General features: G+C 40.7%; 2 protein-coding genes across 2 annotated transcripts; both read right to left on the bottom strand.

The window, feature by feature from the left end:
• Positions 1–4,152: 4,152 nt before the first annotated feature.
• On the bottom strand, positions 4,153–5,394 carry LOC124698520 (calmodulin-binding protein 25-like). Its single transcript, XM_047231006.1, has one exon. The coding sequence runs from the start codon at positions 5,245–5,247 to the stop codon at positions 4,426–4,428; it is 822 nt and encodes a 273-aa protein (XP_047086962.1). The 5' UTR covers positions 5,248–5,394; the 3' UTR covers positions 4,153–4,425.
• Positions 5,395–14,241: 8,847 nt separating this feature from the next.
• LOC124702584 (RNA helicase aquarius-like) lies at positions 14,242–24,120 on the bottom strand. Its single transcript, XM_047234739.1, has 14 exons — positions 23,649–24,120; positions 23,454–23,546; positions 22,730–22,792; positions 22,350–22,436; positions 22,121–22,273; positions 21,881–22,038; positions 20,569–20,803; positions 20,347–20,457; positions 18,767–19,825; positions 18,411–18,674; positions 17,376–17,561; positions 15,720–16,871; positions 15,264–15,614; positions 14,242–15,128 (listed from the first exon to the last, which is right to left on the bottom strand). The coding sequence occupies exons 1-14, from the start codon at positions 24,042–24,044 to the stop codon at positions 14,697–14,699; spliced, it is 4,740 nt and encodes a 1,579-aa protein (XP_047090695.1). The 5' UTR covers positions 24,045–24,120; the 3' UTR covers positions 14,242–14,696.
• Positions 24,121–24,323: the final 203 nt, after the last annotated feature.

The raw sequence follows: 24,323 nt of genomic DNA, 5'->3' as shown, positions 1-24,323 counted from the left end.
TATCTATTAAGAAATGAGACACCCCAGGATCTCTTCGGACCCAATCGGTTTTCTTTTCCGTTTGTGTGGTTTTAGGTCTACCTCTTCCAATCTACGGATCTCATCTTTGGCGATGGTTGCTTCTCTGGTATGTTGAGATTTTCCCGTTTGTCTAATACATCAAGTTCTACTACGACAAGCTTTGGTCGGATCCGGTGACGGAGGGACGAGGAAGGCGGCGCGCGCTAGTGTATGTAATGATCGCTAGGTGGTCTAAAGACCAATATATGTTTTCTATTACTTTTTTGTTCTTTGTACTACTATGGATGATTATCAATCGTTCTTTCATTTCTTCAATACATGATGTCCTTTTTTTTGCTAAAAATCCTACAGCAGAGCGACCATATAGATAATTTGACGGTAACCAATGATCTCCAATTTCACCTTTTTGGTTTACATGCTCATGTATGTTAGCAAAAAATTATTTGTTAGTTCCATTTTCAAGAAAAAAAATGTTTTCTATGTACTACATCCATATTCAGGGTATATGCAATAACAGGTATTCATTCACACCTATATGCTTTTTTTTGTCAAAAAGAAATGGAGGCGGATCATCCCACTACGGGAAAAACGGGCGCTGCCGTGCAGCTAATCTTTGCCGTGCGCACCGAGGAAAACGCACGGCAAAGAACTGGGCCACGACAAAGACAGACAAGAGCGCACGGCAAAGAAATGTTTCACGGCAATGGCAGAAGACAGCGCACGGCAATGGACCAAGATAGCGCACGGCAAAGATTTGATGCACGGCAACGACACTGGGCATTGCCGTGCCTCACCCTTTGCCGTGCGGGCAGCTGGGGCGCACGGCAACGCCGCCTTTGCCGTGCGTTCTTCCCTTTGCCTTGCGCCATATGATATTTTCCTTTGTTTTTCTTCCTATTTTATTCCATCTAATACTTATATTTATTTTTTCAATTAGTTTTACTTTTTGTTGTCTATTTATTAATATTACTTAAGACAATGTGTATATACCCGTACTATTTGCAATACAAAAGTACTCTCCACTTGCCTCTGGCCTTGCATTCTGCAATTGTTCTCAACAAGATCAGCAAACTTCATCATTTCAGGGTACAAAAGATGATCATCTCATCCATTTGTCTCCTTGTAGCACACTGTGTGTCCCGAGCAGCTTTATATTAAAAAAATATGAAACTAAAGTTTGTGCTAAAAGTTTGCAATAAATAAATAGGTATGAGAATCATTTTGATACAGCACCCTCGATCTCAAAAGAAGAGAGAATCATTTTGATACCTTTGTGGCTTTGTCTTACGTGAACACTTCGATTTTCAGTTTTTATTATAGTTCATACATAACCCAGAAAATAGAAGAAGAGAGAGAAGAAGAGAGAGAGAGAGAGAGAGAGAGAGTAATGCTACACTTACGGGCACAATTTCGTACGGATTAGCTTACGGAATGAGATGGCAATCAACCATAGGTTGGCATCCGCATTTTTAGGATCAACCACACCAGATCAGTTGTAATGAACGTGGACACGTTGCATCCGTAAGCCTATTCCGTAAGTGCAATCCGTAGGTGTAGGATTATCGAGAGAGAGTAATGCTACACTTACGGGCACAATTTCGTACGGATTAGCTTACGGAATGAGATGGCAATCAACCATAGGTTGGCATCCGCATTTTTAGGATCAACCACACCAGATCAGTTGTAATGAACGTGGACACGTTGCATCCGTAAGCCTATTCTGTAAGTGCAATCCGTAGGTGTAGATTATCGAGAGAGAGTAATGCTACACTTACGGGCACAATTTCGTACGGATTAGCTTACGGAATGAGATGGCAATCAACCATAGGTTGGCATCCGCATTTTTAGGATCAACCACACCAGATCAGTTGTAATGAACGTGGACACGTTGCATCCGTAAGCCTATTCCGTAAGTGCAATCCGTAGGTGTAGGATTATCGGGATCAACCACACCAGATCAGTTGTAATGAACCATAGGTTGGCATCCGCATTTTTAGGATCAACCACACCAGATCAGTTGTAATGAACGTGGACACGTTGCATCCGTAAGCCTATTCCGTAAGTGCAATCCGTAGGTGTAGGATTATCGAGAGAAATGCTACACTTACGGGCACAATTTCGGATTAGCTTACGGAATGAGATGGCAATCAAGTATTAAATAGTAGGCCGAAAAGGGTAGCACTATGCATGTGTACATCAAGTATTAAATAAGTTACCTATGCACACGTGATGACACAAAGTAGGCCGAATTAAATAGTTGAGCATATGGGCATACTGTTTGTACTTAAGATCTTTCAAGTACATACTCCCAACCAATGGTAAATGGCTGGCTATACGTCGACCCCAATACATAATTTCTGATTAAATATGCTATAGTACTGCCTTTCTAACTTTCAGTAAGAGAGTCCCTAGTCGTGATTATTTGCTTTCCCAAGGCGAATTGGTTGATCTAGAATGCACCGAAAAAGATTTTGTTAGGTCCATTTAGACTACATTCAAAGAGTATGCTATTGTGCAACAATACGTAATGACCCGTTAAAGAAAGTGCCTAAGGGATAAAATAGTAGGAGCTCCAAAAATGAATGTTCTTCCTCTGTTTACAGTTACCCTACCTTCTAGGTTTAGTCAAAGTCAAAATTTACAAAGTTTGACTATAAATTTATGAAAAAAAATTAATATCTAAAATATAAAATTAATACCATTAGAATCATCTTGAAATGTGTTTTTATGTTATGTAAATATGCAATTATAGATGTTGATATTTTTTTGCTTTATCTTTGATCAAACCTGAGAAACCTTGACTTTGACTTAAGCCAAAATGCAGTGTAAATAAAAACGGAGGGAGTAGTTACATTAACTAGTATTTTTTTAGCATAAAAGTTAGCTAGTATTTAGGTAATAAAACAGCATAATCTCCAATGTGGCCAAATTACCAATTAAATTAAAGCATGCATGTACTATGGACTTTTTTTTAACTTGAACATATTGACGATACTTTTAAAAAAATAATAAGTGATAAAAATAGCAGGTCATAATAATGAAAAAACTTCTCTGAGAATGAAGGAAATTATAGCAGGATGCATGCATACATGTATGCAAGGAATATAACAAAACAAAATCTAAAAAAAAAAAGAGGAAGAACGTGTATATGTTGAATCTGGTGTCGAATATATGCACAAACAATCAGTTGGACTTTGAATATGCGGAGGGTAAGGTCTTGGAGTGAAACACATCTAACCTGAGTTTAAAATATGAATGCACCATGAAGCTGGTAGGCTAGACACAAGATTGCAAAATGGATAGTACATGTGCCCATGGCTAGGTTGATCAGAATGGCCATGGCATGGTGTTCGAGATGTGCCAAGTTTCCTTCGTGTGCCTATCGTTGGTCGCACTATGTTGATTTAGTATATAGAGAGAGGAGCTCTCGTAATCATTATTGGATGCAGGCATTGATCGCTGAACTTTTAACAAATATTTCCTCCCATCTAATTTTTACAATATCTAATTGCGTAAAAACTAACTGTGGCAACTTCTATACCTAGAAAATTGTTGGTGTGATATGGCTTCTAAAATACAACTTTGTTTAGTTGGTTCTGCGTAACAATCCATCTTACTTACATTTGGATAAGTACGGCACTAATACTAAGATATAATTTAGGTGGAGGGTCTTCTCCCTCCCCCGGTGCACATTCATATTTACATCTGTGTGTTTGAATCTTATTGCCTGTGAAAGTAACCATGAATGTACTTAGATAAGTTCATGCATTCGTATTGAACTTCTCCATGAGTTTTATAGTATAATTTACCAAAGAGTACATAGAAATACATAAAGTGTTCACAAACAAGATGAGCTGATTGCTTAGCCAGCCATCCTACAAATCCAATTCTCAATGACGCATAAAAAGGCAGCATATATATCTTCCACTGTACGGAATAGATCCAGACTAAGCCGAAAGGTAAAGGAGAACAGGAGAAGAGTTGGCTCATTTCATCTCATCTCGACAAGGACAATTCCTCGGCTAGCGATGGGAACCGAACAAAATAAAAGTGTACAACATATATTCTAGCATTCATAAAATCAGGCAAGGGAATGCATGTATTACTTCCACTCAAAAATTCAACATGGGTGAGATCTGAGACTTCAAAAAGATTACCCAAATTTATGTGCACGCATCATACAAAAAACAAGGAATTAAAACTCACTTTTTTGTGTCACAAGTAAGCAGCCTGCCAAATGCCAATAGTAGTAGTGGCCAAGTAGTAGAAGCTAGCCACACTTAGCTAGTTGCTCCTCCATCTTAATCTCCATCCAGATCACAGAAGGCAGACTAGTCGATCGATCAGCTCGCTCACACGTACGCAGAGAGAAAGAGAGGTACGTACGCTACGTACTAGCTACAGCTAGTGCCGGTCGTACTTATCTCCGGCGCCGCCCAAGGAAGAGAAGAACCCAGCATGGCCGCCGCTCGCCGCCTTCTCGCCATCCGCCGTCGCAGCCTCGAAGTCGTCAAACGGGTTGAAGTTGAAACCTCCCATGGCGTGGCCGTGGTGGCCGCTGCCGTACTGATCAGCAGTACCTGATCCGCTGGCCGTCGTAGCAGCGGCAGCGGCGGCGCTTGGCATCGCGTTGCTCCTTGCGAACAGCGCGAGCGCGTCCATGAGAGAGTTGGCAGCGCCGCTGGTAGTAGCGTCGTTAGCTAGGGTAGCGGTGGTGGTGCAAGTGGCCATGGAGGGCAGCAGTGCAGGGTTGTGCTGCGGATACTTGAGAGGAGACGGTCGCAGCAGGAAGGGTGATGGGCCGTAGGCGGAGGCGCCTCCGAGCAGGCGAGGGCGGACGGACGGGGGCGGCCCGGCGGCGAAGGGTGGAGCCGGGAAGCCGGTGAACTCTTGAACCATGGCGCGGAAGTTGGAAGTGTCGGTGGTGAGCACAGTGGTGGGGGGACGGCGGGATGCTCTAGGGCGCTTTTTGGGCGGCTTTGAGGCCGCCGGCGGGTGAGGTGGAGGAGCCGGTGCCGGCGTTGGTGGCATGTGGGTGGGGGAGGAGGTGGGGAAGAAGCCGTGGAAGGAAGAGGAATCGTGATCAAGGTATAAGCTGGCGGGCGAGGAGGAGGACGGAAGGAAGAGGCTGTGGTGGTCGATGGACGAGAATTCTTGGTCGGTGCCGGTGCCGGTGCCGGGGAGGGAAGGCGAGGAGGGGAGGCTGTCGCTGGTGGTGGACGCCATGGAACGATCGATGGGGGTCAGGGAAGGAAGAAGAGAGAGGTGTGTACCGGATGGACTGGTAGATAGATAGGGTTTGGTGTGGAATATTGGAGATCTTGATGTGGGTGGATTGCTGATGAACAAGCTAGATGGGGGAGAAGGTTGATGAGGACTGGAGATATGGGGAGTGGTGGCCGTGAGGAGAAGAAGCTGCCAACTTTTCTTTTCTTTTTTCTTTTTTCTTTTTTCTTGGGTCTACTTTTCTTTGCTCTTGTTGAGGTGTTTGTGCCTTTGTGGTCAATTTTGGAGGGACAAAAGGTAGAGTCGTTGTAGGTGTTATTTTCGTATTAAGGAAATTTTATTACTTTTAGCAAGTATAAATTGATCTTTTTTTGTGGTTATCAATGCATACATGTACGTTGTCAAGCTCGAACTCTGCCTGTGTCACAATATACAGGCCATTTTCAGCAAATAGTTACATCGTTTCAAGGGGTACACTTAATTTGACCAGCAATTTAACATCAAAATATTATGTTGGTCAGATCTTTGAACTTTTTATATTTCAACGTATCTGACTCATGCATGTTTGGAGATGATGACGGTGTTGGGATCTGGTGACCATGGGGAAGATCCCCGGCCGACGTGCCACAAAGTCTCGGGCTCATCCTCTGCGACGACCCAGTTCATCGGCTCAAAAAGCATCATTGAATGCGATGGTGCTCTCCCAGATCTAGGTGTGGTGGTTGTTCGGCTCTTTTTTCAGCGCTACCATGGTGGTAGTGGAGGAAGATGGACGATGTTTCGGCGAGGCACAGGTTTCTCCAAGGGTGAACTTGTAGTTTTACTTCTTGTGAGTTTTCTTGTGCAAAGTTGCTTGATGCAAATGTTTGTCTTGTGTGGTGACCATATGTGTAATCTCTGTAAACAGATTTTCTAATGAAATATATGGTTACATCAAAAAAACATCATATATGATTTTGTCAATCAAACTAGTTAGCCCTTTTTCAAAGAGTAGTGTTCGTAATTTATTTTCAAAAACTTGACTTTTTTCATGAAAAGCAGACAGCGTTGCATTTCATTGATATTATAAGTAAAACTAGGCCTGGAAAGTACAACAACTAGCTAGCAAAGCTAGAACAGCAGCACACACTGAAGTGCGGCGCAAGAACGAATGCCAACTCAACGGAATGCCAACACGAATATGTACGACGCAAGCAACAACACAAAGCATGAAAACACAAATATGTATGACTCAACCAACACGAAGGAGGACCTCGACTACCATCTTCATCTTACCAAGGAAAACCGAGGCGCTATGAGCTTGCCATCTCGTTGCCGCCCAAAAACACCCCTCGAAAAGAGGAAGCAATGTTAAGCGGGAACGAGGTGGTCCGAGATGAAACACAAATTCACAAACTCGACCAATGTTAGATTAATATTTATTGACCTAATTTATTTTGCAAAGGTTGGTCGGCATTCATTCCTAGGCTCTACATTTGTATTTGGCATGTTCAAGACACACTGGCTATTTTTCTCTGTTCTCGATTTTGAGAGGTGAAGCTACAGAAAAATTGATGGGTGCACTCGAACAAGTTTACTGCATAAACGGGTGACATTAACTGCATAAATCCTTGGACCATGTTGCATTCTTCTTGGATTGAACTAGTGTACGCTGTAATTGCTTGTTTATTTTTATTTACATGGTGTGTATGTACCATGGAGCCCTACCTACAGCTCGATTCAGATTTTAATGTCTTATTAATTTAAATTAGGACATAATGCGTTTTCTCTAAAACATTATACTACGTACTACATATATCCATGTTAGCTGACTGCATAGAAGTTGAAATATTTAAATATTATCCATGTTATCGTCCCATTCTTTTCCATGTTGACCACATCAAATGTATATTGGTCTGAACTTAATGATAATGGTTAAATATGGCTGCTCAATCACAATAAGTTTTGTTTTCGCGAATGCAATCAAAATAAGTTAATATGTTTCTGTTTTTTTTATTGTGTGTAACCGTATGCGCTGCTTATTAACGAAAATATCTTTTGTGTGCGTGGACATGTCAAAAAGGCAAGATGTTGTCCATGGGCCGAGATCTATCGCAGCATATAAAGGGCGATGTGGCTAGCATGACAGTGATTGTGAGAGTAGTACCCATAGCTAATTAGCTTGGATGCAACTATCGATCTCCCCCACTGTTGGTTGCCTCCCTTTGCAACACAACAAACAGTATACTTGCACCTAGCTCCTAGCTAGCTTATTTGGTTTAGCCGCCTCTCTATCTCCCTACCATTTTCTTTTATTAAGGTTTTTTCCTCTTGAACAATTTTAGCTATATTTTGCTGTTGGAACTGTTCCGTATTTAACTGATTGAGTAGTCAACAGATACACGGCCATACCGTTCGGCAGTTAGCTAGCTGTATGTATCGAATAGGAAGATGCGATCATAGTAATAGTCCCTCCGTACTAATAAATAAAAACTTTTTTCTGAACAATCAAGCTAAGTAAAGTTAGACTAAACTTTTTAAAAAATATATCAAGAACCATGCTATTATATAGATGTCATATGGAACTATATTTCATGATTATCTAACGATGTTGATTATGAATTGTAAATATTAATGATTTTTAACAAAGAATTTGGTTAAACTTTACACAGTTTAACTTTTGGGGAAAAAATTAAGCTTTGTTCATTTAAACAGAGGTAGTACACATTAACTGCTACGACATTTCATAAATACTAGCCAGTCCTTGTTTTTCAGCTGGCGTGATATGATGCACTCACGCGTCTCTCTACTAGTATCGGTCGTACTCTACCATCAATTTTTTATTAGGTAGTACAGACAATCAAAGACGCCATAGATACGTACACATTTGATCACAATTAACGCATATAGTTACCCTACGCTTATGAAAACCTTCATGAGATCATTAGAAGAATTGATCAGATGGTTCTTGAGATTTACTAATGATATAATTTTTGCATTATATAATTTAAACTATATAGGTTAAATTGGTGACCTAGGGATACGGGAAAGACTAGTAAACTGAGACGGAGGGAGTAGTATAGGTCGTATTTTACCATCAATTTCGAATTTGGGCCTTTAGTCCGTTTTTAAAAAAATGGACCTTTAATCTATGAAAAAAATATAGATTGACTACGTGAAGATAGTGAGTTTTGTAGCAGGTGCTTAAGTTTACCCTTACTGCATGTGCGTCTTCAAAATTTCCTTTAAAAAATCATAGATGTGCATCATGTTAAAATACTTATAAAGTACATGTTAATGTGTACTACTATTTTTGCTTGTGCATTGTGCTCTAAGACCACATTCAAAACCTCATATAGGAGAATCTGAAAAATGAGAAGGGATTTACATACATACTGAGAGGAAAATGATCAGTCACGCACAGTACTAGGAGATTAGGGTAATTAACTTTAGTCATGCATGCTTACTGCAAAGATCATAACTTTTTCCTCATTTTTACATCTGCCGCTTTTGTTTGGTTGCACGTTTTATGACATTTATGGTGTACTCTATAAACACATTTAGCTACAACATGGACTGGCTAGCTAGATTCAAAGTAAGGGGGGATTTAGCAAAAAAAAAATTTATACAATCAATTAAACAATTAGCAAGACTATCCTTTAAATTGTACATTATTTTTATGCATGTCATACATTATTCTTTAAATGTAAATAATCAAAAATACCTTTTAATAAGTAGATTAATACCTACTTTACTTGTCTAGAAGATGGTTAGAGTAACCCATTAAAATCCCAACATTGCAGGTCCTATCCACGTGGTGAGGCCAAGGCCTCAAAAAAATATTGACCATTAGCATGTAAGATATACTCCCATCCGTTCCAAAATATAAGGCGTCTAAGCTTTAGTCAAAAGTAAACATATTTTAAGTTTGATCAAATTTATACGTAAAAATATAAACATTCACAATGCCAAATCAATATCAATAGATTCACCAAAAAGTATAGTTTCTCAAAATGTCCATTTGATATTGTAGGTATCCATATTTTTTTCGTATAAACTTGGTCAAACTTAGAAGATATTGACTTTTAGCTAAAGCTTAGGCACCTTACATTTTGGGACGGAGGGACTACTTCCTCTCCGCTCATAAGTAGATGACATTTTGTCCATTGGCACATGTACCTTTGACAGTTCCAACTTAATATTAGTGAAAACTTATTAAATCCAATATTATGGAATGTTTTTCATGATAGATCTAATAGTAACATTTTCACCGTACCAGTACCTAACGATTATTTTATATATTAGAATTCAAAATTATAAATGTTTGAATGCATGGTCTCTAGGAAGAGTCGTGAATTTACAAATGGAGGTAGTAGCATTATTGGGTGTTGGATATCTAATCGGATATAGAACAGGAAAAGAAAAGGCATGACTGAAGTAGTGTATTTACCTGTGTGTATGGATCTCAAGGTGTCAACATGGCGAACTGAACATTTAGATAAATTGAAATGAGCAAGTTATTTCTTCTTATTCTACTATTCTTGGATTAATCATAGTTTCTTGCTCTATTTTAATTCACACAAAATTTTATTGCAATTAAATTCAAATAAAATTGTATATAAGACCACATCTCTAAATTTATGGAATACACATAATTAATGATATATTAGTCAAAAGTCCATTCGGTCCGACATAGTTTTGTTCTTGTTCTCTTAGATCAGGTCGTTTTCTTTGAAAGTTTTTGCATTTTCCTTTTTCTAAGCTTTTAGTGTAAAATAAAACAGAGGAAAGATTGGTTCGTTCAACGGTCAGAATGGCTGACTGCAATCACATCTCCTTTTCGATCATATATCGTTCTTCTAGCGGTTATATCTATACTCCATGCATTATAGGTTTTACTTGAAGTCAATGCTATAAACTTAGACTACATATTTAATAAAAATCCATTGCATTAGAACCGTCCTAAAAATATTTTTATTTTGTATGCATTTGGTGTTGTATATCTTGATATTTTTTTTGTTACGTACTTTTACTTTGACTAAGCTCGGAATACAAACAGGAGTGGTTTCTTCCCTGCAATCAATGAAAATACATATCTCGTTTGTAAACCCATATCTATTCACGCAGTTAATCTAATTTCCATATGTTTTCGTATTCTTCAACTATTTGTGTTTTAAGTTCTTGAATCTGAACTTCTATATGGATAACTCAAATGCGCAAACTCTTTTCAAAATGGTACACATTTGCATTTTAAAAACATCGTGGCGGTTTTGTTATCATTGTCGATTCACAACATGCAAGTAAACCTGTAAAGGTTACATAGAACATTGACAATTGAAATTTGAACAGTGAGAATAAAATCGATCTTGTGACTCACTAGTCTACTCCACTCACTGTATATCTCCCTGTTAGTGAAAATGGTTGATGAGCGTGTTCTCACCCCCTCAGCTCTCCAGCAGGCTTTGGAGGGTGCATGTTGGTTCAACCACGTATAGCTAGAGATGGCGTCGGTTGCACCTACGACCAACACATGCATGTCGTACGTAACGTGGCCCCATTACCCAATTAGCCAGCATGGGAACTAACGCAGAACATACCTAGCAATGAACTAACGCAGAACAACCTAATAATTTTGCAATTACAAAACCCATACGATCAAGAGGATCCATCATCATTACCGTCTTCTGTTTGGTGGGCGTTGATCCAAAAAGATTTGGAGGTTTACTAGATCTGCCAAAAAGATGGTACTGTACGTCCCGAGCGCGTTGTTGGTGTTGATACGCGCAATAATCGACGTGCGCGTAGTCCTGGGGAGAATGATGTGTGGGTCGCTTTACTGCCCCACGGATGAGTCCGGTCGTCTCCGCTGCTCTCGAGAGATACTGCTAATCATGCATGTTCGCAGCTAGTGCAACGCGGACTAGGAGTGGTTAAGTTCCGATTGATCGAGCTGCCGTGCATGTGGTTCTGCCAGGTAGAAATGATTCCGTATTTCGTCCTCCAGACGTTAAACGGACGAATCATTACCTCCTCCGTTCCATATAGCTGTCGCTGATTTAGTGTTTTTTTTCTTCATATGGAAGCATAGCTCCACTCGCCATTGCAACTTAATAAATAGAACCGGTGGGACCGCCTTCAACAGATACCCCTTTAAATTAGTTGACGGCTTTGATGACTCGACGGTGAATATCAAAGAAGATATTAAGGAAAGGATAGCGAGGGGAGGGCAGCCCTTGGCCCGATCATCCAATTCGCTCTGACAAATCCAGGTAGCCTCTACATCTAAAGAATGCACACACTTTCTTCTATTAGATTATTTAACAAATTCTTACATACGAAATATAAAGATCAACTATTCGAAGCCACCTTTCCGGCGACAACTTGTTTTACCTACAAGATTGATGAAGGGGGTGACAAAGAACAGGGCCAGCATCATCTAGAAAACCGAATGTATTCCCAAGCCATCCATTGTCGGGTGACAAGCACAACCAGTCTAGCAAATCATCAGCGTGCACCATTGCGCACGTCCCAGAAATCGCCTCCGCCGTCTTCCGCGAACCCATCTCAAAGTATTTTATCTAGCCCTAAATACTTATCGTAGATTTAAGCAAAAATAGGCTAAAATATGTTTAGGTCCATTAAACATGTGACAAGTATTTAGAGGTGGAAGAAGTACTAAATCAGCGACAACTAATACATAGAGGAGGGAATATCAAGTTGGTACATTTGTTTGTCCATCGCCTAGATTACCCTGCCACCGGTCAGCCACTTACACAATGTACGCCGTTCCTTCATAAAGAAAAATTAATTGCATTATTGTTTTAGTCAAGTGCAATGCGATAGATCTTCTTTTAACATAAAGGATGATTTATTACTTAAAATATTTAAGTATTACTAGTACATCAGGTCACTGCATAACTGAGATGCACACAGACGCACGAACATCCAAACGTGCAAAGATACGAAAGGATACACAAAATAAAGGGCATAATAAAAGTGATCATCGTAGAGCGCCTAAGGAGATGGAGGTCCAATCCATAGATCACATCCGACATTCAACTAGTTGTCGAGAAAATATCTTGCGACGCGTATCGTCCAACCTGTGTGTACGACCGCGATAGAATAGATCGTGATTCTCACTACGTCTAAAGAGACGCTCGTGATGGAGCAAAGACATACTTGTTGAAATCCATGTCAAGAGAGAATAATGTTTATCATTAAAAACATTGTCATTTGTACATAGCAATAGACACCAAATAATGGCACTTGTCAAAAATATTCACGCAAAAACTGTATCTTCATTTTTCAAAAAGAAATATTATTACCCGGCATATCAGGCTAGATTAAAGCATTACACATAGAGTCCACATAGAATTGCGACTGTCATGTAGATTTTAGCAAAACTTTTCAGTCCCTTATGCTAGTTGGACCATAGCTAGGCGCTGAGCAAGCATTCCAGGATCAATGAGATTACGCCTAAATGTCACATTTGAAGGTGAAGTTTCTATCACCTTCGCTAATGTATCCGATTTGTAACGCACAATATTATACAGCGTAGGATATTGTTCCTGAGGAGTGGCAATGTGGTATTGCCAAGCCACTTGTCTTCGCATAACCTTATCTAAGATCCATTCTCGATGAAGAAAGACTCATATAGAAAGAAAAAAGTATCTTTATCACCATAAGGTCACTTCCTCTATTCCATAATTATTATGACAATTGTAGTTTAAATTCAAACTAAAAACACGATAAAAGGATATGAAACGGATGGGGTAGAATTAACAGGTCCGGCAGCCAATTCTCTTGCCGAAATCAGACAAATCAGTTTATTGGCAAGAGGTATGTGGCAACATTGGGTTGGGCAAACTGGTGCTGCAAACCAAGCACACGCCCAAATCTCTCAACCTGCCGTGGCGTGATTAACCCATGTAAGTACCCATTGACCAACACATCGGCCTGAGGCTTCCACCGGCCAGTGACAGCGACCAGCTTTGTACTAGTACTTCATTTTTGTGGGTGGAATAGATGGCACTTGCCGGGACAGCGCACCCTCCTTGCAGCTGCCGCTGGAAAGCCGCAAATCAGTTGCCCAAACTCAGAGAGCAAAGCAAAATTAGACAGGATGCGACTATCTGTGTCGGCCAACAAGATGGATCATCAGGCAGTTCTCACGAGTTACAGAGGTGGCGGCTAGCCACTTGTACGACCGTGTAATCTTCTTGCCCTGACAGCGATCGATCTCCTTCTGGTAACCTAGGGTGGGACTAACAGTTGACGTTTATCCACCAACGACCAACACTCGATTTTTATAACGTGTTTGCATATATGGTCCCTTTTGATCTCTATTTTTGTTATAGATGCGCCTTAGCATAGGGGGAAAATCACCTTCAGTAGTTTGACCACTCGTCGCACGTGCGGAACAATGTCAGTTTACGCCGACATTACCACCTACAGCAGCCCTGGGGATTTCCTACAAATGCAGCCATTTGAACACGAGGTCTTGATTCGCGGTTGAGTCACTGGTTGGGTGCAGAAAACTGTCATGCCACGACTTCACACCTTCCAGGAAACCCTTCAGCTCTGCAGGCTCACAACCCTGTATTCTGCATCGATGATATGAACTGTTGGTAAACCATTTCGCTGTCAAGGCAGAACAGGTGCTCCCATCAAACAACTTCCATAAGCAGATTAGAAATTCGGACAAACAACAGCAAACAACAAGTTCAGCGTGCAGGGCTGCAGAAATGTCTCGAACATCAGGTCCGCAGAAACGTGTTCTTCTCAGCAGTAAGCAGTCAAACTTCACAACACGTAACAGCTTAGCAAGTAGAAATCCAAATATGCCAGGACAAAATCCAATGCATCAATGAAATAAGGGCACAACTTCATCCAAAGATTACAAGTCACGAATATTAAGATTGACTAGATCACCGTAGAAAGCATAGCACATGCAGGGTAGACTTTTAAATTACATGAAAAGATCTCGTACAGAAGTTTATGTTTGCACATACAATCACACCCTGAAAAACCTCAGTTAACTCGATTTATAAGCATTGTCAGAAGACATCGGTAACAGTAGGATAGGGCCCTAGGCTCAAAGCTGCAAAAATAATGCATGTTATCGTGCCCAAATTACAGAACATTAGTATACAAAAGGTATCACGGCACCAATGTTCCAGCCGTTCTCTGGAATAGCTACGTTAAAACAGTTGGGAGGAGAATCCTAGCAGAAGCATTTTGTACATGTCTTCCTGCATAGTCACAGGGGTTCAAACGAAGGGCATTGACAGACATGTTCTTGTGGCAGGTATGGCTTGGTTCCGCTTTCCGTTATGACTCAGATACGTGTTACCCTTATGAGGCCACCCAGTTGAATATTTGTCACAAATCAAACCTTTGTAGCGAAGAGTCGGTGCGCAAAAATTAAGGGCGCCATTCACCAGCCAAATAACTACATCAGCTCAATCTAGCTACAAGTCCTCTGACATAGGATTTCCATCCTCCATCTTGTCCTTAGCCTCAGCAGCCTTTTCTTCCTCTTTCTTGTCCTTGGTCTCATCAGCACTTCCTTCCACCATCTTGTCCTCGATAACCACATCAGCACTTCCTTCTACCATCTTGTCCTTAGCCTCATCAGCACTTTCTTCCACCATCTTGTCTTCGATAGCCACATCACCTGCCTCAACATTACCTTCATCCATCTTACTTGCTTCCTGCATCATGTCATCCTTTGCCTCAGCAGTATCTTCATCCATCTTGTCATTGTTTAACACAGCAGACGCGTCGCCATTTTCTTCCTCCATGCCCTCCTTCGTATTAGGCAAAACTATCCCACCATTGACAGTTTCAGGAGGGTTTGAAACAGCCTCTGTATGAGGTGCAAAATATTGCATTGATTGCATCTGTTGCAGAAAGAATGGAGGTCAGGTTGTCAATTTTTTAATATATCAAATTCGCAAAAAAAAATCAATATAAGCAGCATAATTAAATTTTACAAAGCAGAGGTTTGGTACTGGATAAATGTAGGGCAAAAGTACCTGACGAAGATGTTCCAGTCTGAAATTCACTAGGTGTCCAATATCTTCAACATCAGTAATATAATGAATATTTCCAGCTTCTCCCAAAGGTCGCTCTGTAAACGGGGTGCACTCTTCAAGATTCAAGGCAAGCTTATCTGGCCTTCGGAGTAGAAGCTGGAATGTTGGCTGCAATTCATAGCACTGTTCATACAAGGAACGGCGACAGAACACATACAAGCCCAGACGAGCACGAGACATTGCCACAATAAGTCTTCTGACATCACGAAGATGGCCCACAAATCGGGTCCGGACGAGAGATAATAAAATAAAATCATTTTGTTGACCCTGGAATTTGTCCACCGTGGTAACCTAAATAAAACATATCACAGTTAAATGTCTGCACAAAATAGTTGAAAACTGAACAAATGTTTGATTGACCTAATATAGCTGAATTACTGGATTGTTATAAATTACCTTGCAAGGTGGCTCAATGTTCCATGGCTTGCATCTTCTGTTGATAACATCACGGATAAGAAACTTCTGACCATTGTAAGTAGTTAATATTGAAATCTTATTGGCAGGGTATCCTATCAGACGCATATAAATATAAACACTAACAATATACTCAGCCTCCCCTTCATTCTGGTAGAACCAAGGAGAAGGAGCAGACTCGCCTCTGCCACGGTAATCAGGGACATCAACCAGCTGATACTCAAAAGAGAATCCAGAATTAGCTTTATGGAATATAGCTTCCTCACGTACATAAGGCAGATCTCCCAGTTCTCTGTATCTCCAGTTATAAAGTTCAGCAATACTAGGTCTGGCACGTCCCTGGGCATTGAGTTCAATGTAAGGCACACCAAGGCGAACAAACCTTGTAAAGAGACTCTGGTCCATGTGGCTGTACTTCTGAAAAGCCATGTTCTTCACAACAGGCGGTAACTGATGGTGATCACCAATTAAAATGCAACGTTTGAGACGAGCATGGCCATCTTCCTGTCGCTGAAGGAGCGTTGGTATAAAAGTTTCTATCTCCAATATCTGCGCACTTTCTTCCATCAGCAAATTGTCATATTTGAAACCCAGTTGAAGAAAGTCTCTTCTCTTCAATGCTGCATGGGTGCAAGTCATGGCAACAATCTTGGCTTGTTTAGTCATTAGATAATTTGCTCGCTCCGCTGTTGACTTTAGTAACTCAAAAGCCCTACACTCTTCCAGCTCTTGGAATATCGTGGAAAGATGCTTGAAACAACCTTTGGCTGCATGCATATCTTTCTCGAATGACTCACCAGTAAATATAGGTTGTGGGGTATCCGAAAAGAACTCGGAAAATGGAAAACGGTCTTTAACAAAAGTGGGATTCTCTTTGTTTGGCGCACAGGCAGCTAAGAATAGTTCCCAGCGGGCGTAAACATGTAATAACCAAAAATATGCAGCATTTTCACATGTGTAGCTCACATCTTCAGGAAGATGAAGGGATCTTGCCAGTTTTGCAACCTCACCAAGGAGCTCTAGTCGCCGAACCAGCATAGCATTGACACGACCTTGACGGCTAAAATCGAGATCAGTTGCCAACTCTTGCTCACCCTGACCAAGACGAAGAAGGTACCTCGCGGGCACATCCCTCTGAAGAACCAAGTTAACATCAGACAACCAGCCGAAAAACGAACATGCAACAAGACAATCAGAAAGCGTATGATATATTTCGATATGTAGATATATTGTTCATCGTGAAGTAAATCAAGTAACTCAGAACTCCAACAGTCAAAAAAAAATTAAAAACAAGTCAAGAAACAGCATTGCATCATATGTAGCACTATTTCATGGACATGAGCATACATAGTCATTTCATCTCAACGCCCTCAACGACCAAGAGATTATCTCTACTTCTGTCCAAATTAAATTGATACAACATCCTATATAGCCAGGAACATAATAAGAAACGTGTATTTGAAAGGGATGGAAGCAAAATATTCAAGTCATTTCCAATCATATACTGCGACCGCCGCAGCTAGCAAGTAATCCATATTAAAGAACAGCATTGCATGGATCAAGCACAACTCATTTCCAATCTAGAGAAGTGCTACTGTATGTTTAAAATTCAGAGAATATCTGGCCCAGTCACAGTACCTGCATTATCTTCTCGAACAAGTCATTCAAAGCTTGATTGGAATGGGTAATAATCAGCGTTCTTTGTGAAGGACAGTTATGATACAGAACATTTAATATCTGCACAGCTGTATCTGTCTTCCCCGTACCAGGAGGACCAACAACCATTGTCAAACCAGGTTGAATACCAGATATTATAGCACCAATCTACAAATAGATAGTTACCATTCATGAGCAATCAAAAGCTGAAGTCGAATCAGATTTTCATTAATCTCAAAAGAAGCAGCATTTAATTACATACAAGTACAAAAATGCAAAATAATAGAAACTAATAAATAAATAAATAAAAATATTCAAGCCCAAACCAAGGAATCCTAGTGATCACTCCTACTAATTAGTACACAAACAGAAATCTAGAGAACATACGTAAATTATCCAAAGTGGCAAAATCTGTATTCATATTGGGAGTTCTTGAAGAGAAGTAGTGTTAGGTATCCCCCGGTAAGCCAATCATAGACTAGAAGTCAATGTTGCAATGCGGAGTTTAAAAGCTGAATTCTGGAAATGTGGAGTTTCCTGAATTTAATGTAGAAGTAAATCATAGATCATATTCAAATCCATTTTTTTGGTACTATATCCAATTCAAATGATCTTTTGTCATGCTAAAAGTATCACTAGTAGTTTTAGGTATCCCAGAATAAGTCAATCATATAACTACAAATAAATTTTCCAATTCTGGCCTTCCAGAAAAAAAATGATGGCCTGGGTGTAATAACTGGAAATTTTAAGTTTCCTTAATTGGATCTGCAGGTAACTCATACTCAAATCCAGTTTTTTGTCCACACCCAGCTCAAATGTTCTGTTCTCATGCTAAAAGTGTCAATACTAGCTGCTACAATCTAAATATGTCCTCCCTAATAACCACCCATTTACATGTTCGATTCGTCCAAGAGGTTGAATACACATAGGAAATGCTTAAAACATATCCTGGTAAGTTCTGTCTGGAGGATATGCACCAACTGAAAATGATGATTAAGCTGAGGATCTGAAACATACCTGAGTGGGTGTAAACCTCACTGAGTTCTGTTTAGGTTTATCTTGAGGATATGGCCCTGGATCAGCAGGAATGTAAGTCTCAACCCTTAGTTTTTCTTTCTTAGACCCTTCATCATCGACCATATTGTTCTTGCTTGTTATATCAGAGGAGTTTACATTGCCAGGCAAGGCATGACTAATTTCCCTCATTTTCTTGGACAACTTAATCCTGAAGGGAGGGCTTGGATGCATGTTTTCGGTACCATCAGTATTGATAAATGTGACCTGGGAATATTTTGAATCATTAGAATATTAAGGATTAAAGATATGAAAATGACGCCCACCTTGAGAAAACTAGATCAGATTATGATGTTTACCTGGAAAGCTGGAAAGCTTTGCACCACATGCTCAGCATCAAGGAAAGTGTCCTTAAAATCGATAGTTTCCAGAAGATCAGGCATGTTTGTCCACTGCGCGGCAGAAGGATTTCCATAACCCAAGAATATGTTATGCAGCCATTCAGGAACTATACATGTTTCATTCATTAGATCACGTATAGATTCCAGGATAGCTTTAAAGTTATTCTCCTTGGGTTTCCTTCTCATTAGAATATTAAATGTGCCATACACATTTTCTCCATGTTTCTCTGCTACCTCAGTAGCATCAATGTGGTACTGTGCTGTATCTAAGGCAATTTTAACTGTACGAATCTCACCCTTGGGAGGTTTCCACTCATCTCTCTTTATCCTTCCTGTATAGTCATTCATGAGTCCTCCTTCCTCATCACGAATTTCAATAACCTCACATCCACGTACATATTGCAATCCTAGCCTTTCAGGCACAGTTGATTTTGCATCTTCCTCAGAGCTAAGAGGTTCAAAAGATGGGCGGATTGACAACAAAAATAACACGTCATGCTCTTTCAAACCATCCCACTCAGATTTTATCTGTGGTCTGTAGCTTGATATGCTAAAAGTAACATCAGCTGTTACAGCAGAAGGCTTAACTTCACCAATGTTAGGTTGCTTCACTTGTGTGATCCTAAATTCCTTGATTGGAACGGCCATCCTGGACCATCCACGAAAGCCAGTGTCTCCCTCATTATTGATATAAGCATGTAGATGAGGAACAGCTTCCTGAATATCTTCACGAATTTCATATGTTGATTCAAGACGAAAGAGATTGAAATTCCTCAACAAATAATCATGAAGTGTCAGAAACTGGAGATTGAGTTTTGGTAAGGCAAGACAGCCTTCTCCAGAATAATTGATGCTAGGAACAAGGCTCTCATCCCACATGATATGTTCATTAGGATAAAGAGGAAGTGCATTAACTGCTTCTTTCTGTGATTGGCGCTTCTCAAAAAAAGCAACAAGGACCTCAATAAGGAAATCACGCCTTCCACTGCATGGATCCTCCTCCGAAATTATTTTAAGCTGTTCATAGAAAGAAATTAGTACTTCAAATTCCTGTTTTTCTTTTTCATACGAAAAATAATCTGATAAGTATGAGAAAATGATGAAACTACGAAGAGCGGTTTTAAAAGCTAAATTTACTTAAACATTCATACTTTACAGTGTCATTTAGTTGCGCGTGCAAGTAAATAATGGTTCTTGCCATAAACATGACTTCTCTACTTGACATCTGCTTTACATTATTTTACTTGATTATACATGTCCTTTAATCCCTATGGATAGTTAACTTCAGGAACATGTATAAAATGCTTTGTCGATTTATACAAGCAGTGGTTGCACAGATATGCTTCCTTTCTATCAAAAGTTTATGTTGAACAGCATAAAACTCAGAAAATATACCTTCTAAAAATGGGAAAAAAATACTTCCTTGACAAGTAGAAAGGAAAAATATATCTGGACTAATGCATGTCAAGGATACCAGGACAAATTTTGAAAGAGACAATAAGCAGAGAGAAATGAAGTAAGCATGTAAAATTGCTCACCTTATTGCAAACCAGATCTTGCAGTTCCACATCTGACAAGACAAGCAGCTTCTTTGTTAAATCAGCACGCTTATGAATTGAACCAATATTACACAAGGCAAGGTCTCGCAACTGCAACAATCAGAAAAATGGAGAGAAGATTAATATTTGCCTTCAGCAACACTAGTATTATCAGGAAATCAGTGTGAGCAAATTGCACCGCACCAATAACAAGGTACACACCTTAGGCACTTGTTTAAATGCTAGCAGCTGAAAAGCTTGGAAACGGGAATAATGAGCTTGCAAAACATCATCATCACTAAGCTGTGTTCCAGAGTGATCGTTGATCTCAAAGCCTTCATAGAACTGCAGCAAGTCCACCAATTGTGCAAAAAGGCGCCCCTTTTCATGAGTATAGAGTGTGCTTAAGTGGCACTTAGCAACAACAGCGGTATCAGCGACTAGAGGCCTTAAAAATCTGTATATTGAACAACATTATTAGATAACATATATACATAATTGCATACAGAGACAAGCTAATGTTGCTAATACTGAGCAAGATTTAAGTGAACCAAGATATTTCACTTCATGGATGTAGTTACATGTTGCTAAAAAAATATGAAATGACTTCACAAAGATGTTAAATGGGGTCAATGGAAAACATGCTTAGGTTTGAGTGCAAGAACCAAGGGAGGCACGAGTCAGCCATAAGGTTCTCTTCCCATGCCATATCTCAAGGCTCTGATGACCGATGCATCGCTGAGAAGAAAGGGAGTCTAGATAACTTCTGATAATTATTTGATTGTCCAGATGCACGTGCATGAATCTCCTTGTGAAGAGACTACCAAATAAATCTTTGGCAAACTAAAAATATATATATCTTAGTGAGATCTTATTTCCTAACAAGAGTCTTACCAAATAGCTAATGCAGTTGCATCTCAATTATGAAACCAAAAGGTAACTATTCTATCATATCTAATCTGCAAGGCTGAGCAGTACTAGAGACCACAGCAGTTACATGGATATGAAAGGAACAATCACAAAAACAAATCACCAAATAATGTCCGGTTGTTAGTTGTCACACGACATGGATACAAGAAACAACAAAAAGATTGACACCGTACGAGTGAAATATGTTGATTTACAAAATGCTCATGGTGGAGAGAATCAGACACCTAACAACTTCTGTTTAGGACTTCATTCGATGCAAAAGGACTTCAAAAGTTGCATGGTCAAAAGAGACGGTTCTTCTTAATAATTGCACCTGTCCAAAAAATTGAATGGGCTGCCCCATTGACTTGAGAACTGAAAAATTATAGGTCCTAAAAGCTTATAAAAGTGGGTACATGCAATTGCACAAGGACTTGTAGGTTCAACCTACTTCAATCAGAAAAGGCAGAGTTGTGCAGATCGACTTCCCTGGATGTCAAGTTCTCAGGTTATTAGATCTAAATAAATGAGAACTCATGAAAATAACCTAGAGTGCAATCTACTAGTTTGCTAATCAATGATGCTGCTTGATACTACCAGAGAAGTAACAAAAATGTATGCATACCTTCTCGTAGGAAGCTGGCTCAACATATCAATCAGAAATTCCATGAATCTTTCACAATACAAGACACTGGAATCATCAACCTGCCCACTAAGTGACTCGGTAAAGACAGATTCTTCACCACCATCTTGACTGGACAATATAACCTTTGAATCAAGAATCTACATAAGTATCACAGGTGCAGGTTAGCACAATTTATATCTAGTGACATCACAGTGAGTTCAATGAGTTCCGAAGGCACACCTCCAAAAATTCTTCAATTAGGTTCCTAAGGAACTTATTCTCAAGCATTTCTGAAGGATTACAAGGTTGGCCTGCCTTTTTTGCTTCCTTTGCTTCTTTTCTTTTGATTTTGGTCCACTTCTTAATTAATTCAGGATTAAGGCAAAGTTCCATCTGTAGATGTTTGAAGCATACCTTGAGAAACCATAAGAAGGGCGGAGAAAGCTAACTTTTAGGAGAACTTAATTACCTGAAGCCGTCCAAAAGAGAGAGTATGCCACAGCTTTAAGCTTACTACCTGGAGTATAGTTTCCCGGACAAGTTCATCCTCCAAACTCTGCAGTAAGGCATGAGTTAATGGGACACAGATAGCATGCCCAAATTACAAACAGGATAAAAAAATGAACAGCCTCTGCAGAGCTAGTTTTGAAGTCATTAGGGCACAGAGCCATAACATCAGACGACCGGTGCATAGATTCAATTCAATAGGAAGTTATGTAGAAATTCATGACAAACAACATAGCACCCCCACATTATGGCATTTGAAAGGTACTCATAATCCCTTTCAATTGGAATCAAAACATCTACATCTGACAAAAAAATATTCTAGTCAAAGCCTGTGATGGGTACCTGAAACGCGTTTATCATGAACAAGAGGTAATTTGTTTTCTCTGCCATACTAATGGTCCTATCCTGCAAGACAGCATAAGGATGAGAAGATTCAGAAAAGTGTGAGAAGATATATACGCAATTGTTTAAGGAAACATCCAAAATAAGAAGGTACCAATTGAATTAACACATAAGATTCAGCATGAAACTGGACAAAACTACAAAAAAAAAAATACCAACAAGCATCTAACAAGATATCCATCTTAAATGGTGCTCCAAAGAAAATTTGAGAAACTGTCATCAGCAAAACAGCATCATTTCTGACTACCAAACTTCTCATGTTTTGTCAGCATAGCTAATATTACCAAGAACACAAAGAAAATTATTCAGGCCAGTATCTACTGACTGGATCTCATACACTCAAACACAGGTAAGGTGGCTGCAGCCTGCAGCACAAAAAAAATGTGTGTTGGCCGCACTGAGCTTGTTACTATAGTGATTGCTAGCAACCATCCTAACCAAATCTGACCCCCAAGTGATCTGATGACACAGCAGCCTTCGTTGACAAGGTTTCACAGTAAAATCTACTTAAAGAGATAGATGAAGAACCAAAACTAAATTTCACTGGGTTGATAATTATGCTACTCCAGCCTAAAGAGGCTCGGTTTTACTAGAGTACATGTGCGCTGCAGTGGAAGTATCTAAGGAGCAACTCGACAAGTGCAGCAGCAAATTGAACACGCACCTCATCCTTGAGCTTGAGAACCCGCCATAGGAAGCCTTTGAAGGCGTCCTTCCGGGTATGGAAACATGTCCACGCAGCCACATTCTCTCGAAACTGCACAGAAAATCCCACCCAGACCGCGTCAGCAGAAACCCTAGAAATAGGTCAGGCAAGGTAAGCTACTATTAATCGCTGCAATTCGGGCAAGGGTCGGACCTTCTCGTTGACCATGAGGATCATGGACATGATGTGCTCGAAGGACGCGTGGTCCGCGTCGAAGTGCGGCCAGAGGTAGTTCTCGAGGTACTGGCTGACCTCGAGGATCATGACGCGCTGGAGCGGGACGGTCTTGCGGCCGCGGCCCACCACGCGGAGCTCCTTGCTGTAGATCTCCTTGACGAGGTCGGCGTCGAAGGCGGCGGCGGCGGCGGCCGGCGAGCCCCAGTGCTCGGCGGCGACGCAGGTGAGGCGGTCGCGCTGGATGTCGAGGAGCGTCATGGAGCCCCCGGTGGAGGCGGGCGCCGCCGCCGGAGGGGCATCGGCGGGGAGCGGGTACTCGGCGGCGCGGGGGTGCCGGAACTCGAAGACCCCCGTGCCGTAGACCTTCGGCATGGCTGGAGTCTGCGGGGTTTAGGGTTTGCGTGAGGGGGAGTAGTGAGGAACTGGTAGTTGCTGCCGGTAGTGGCGGCAGCCGGGAGGCGGTGGTGGAGGAGGCGGAGGCGGCGGCGGCGGCGGCGGCGGGGGAGAGATTTGAAAGGGGGGTTTAGCCGGACGCCTCCATCGTCGGAGTGGAGAGTGGAGACGGCGGAGGTGCGGAAGCTCTACTCTTGTTTCGCTTTAGCTCAAGGGCTTGTGTGGCCCGTAACATATCCGGGCCGTAGGGCCTGTTTG

The sequence above is a fragment of the Lolium rigidum genome, chromosome 3 (assembly GCF_022539505.1).
Source record: "Lolium rigidum isolate FL_2022 chromosome 3, APGP_CSIRO_Lrig_0.1, whole genome shotgun sequence".
NCBI classification, from domain to species: domain Eukaryota; kingdom Viridiplantae; phylum Streptophyta; class Magnoliopsida; order Poales; family Poaceae; genus Lolium; species Lolium rigidum.
The sequence above is the reverse complement of the archived record's forward strand: the minus strand, read 5'-3'. Positions and strand labels throughout refer to the sequence as shown.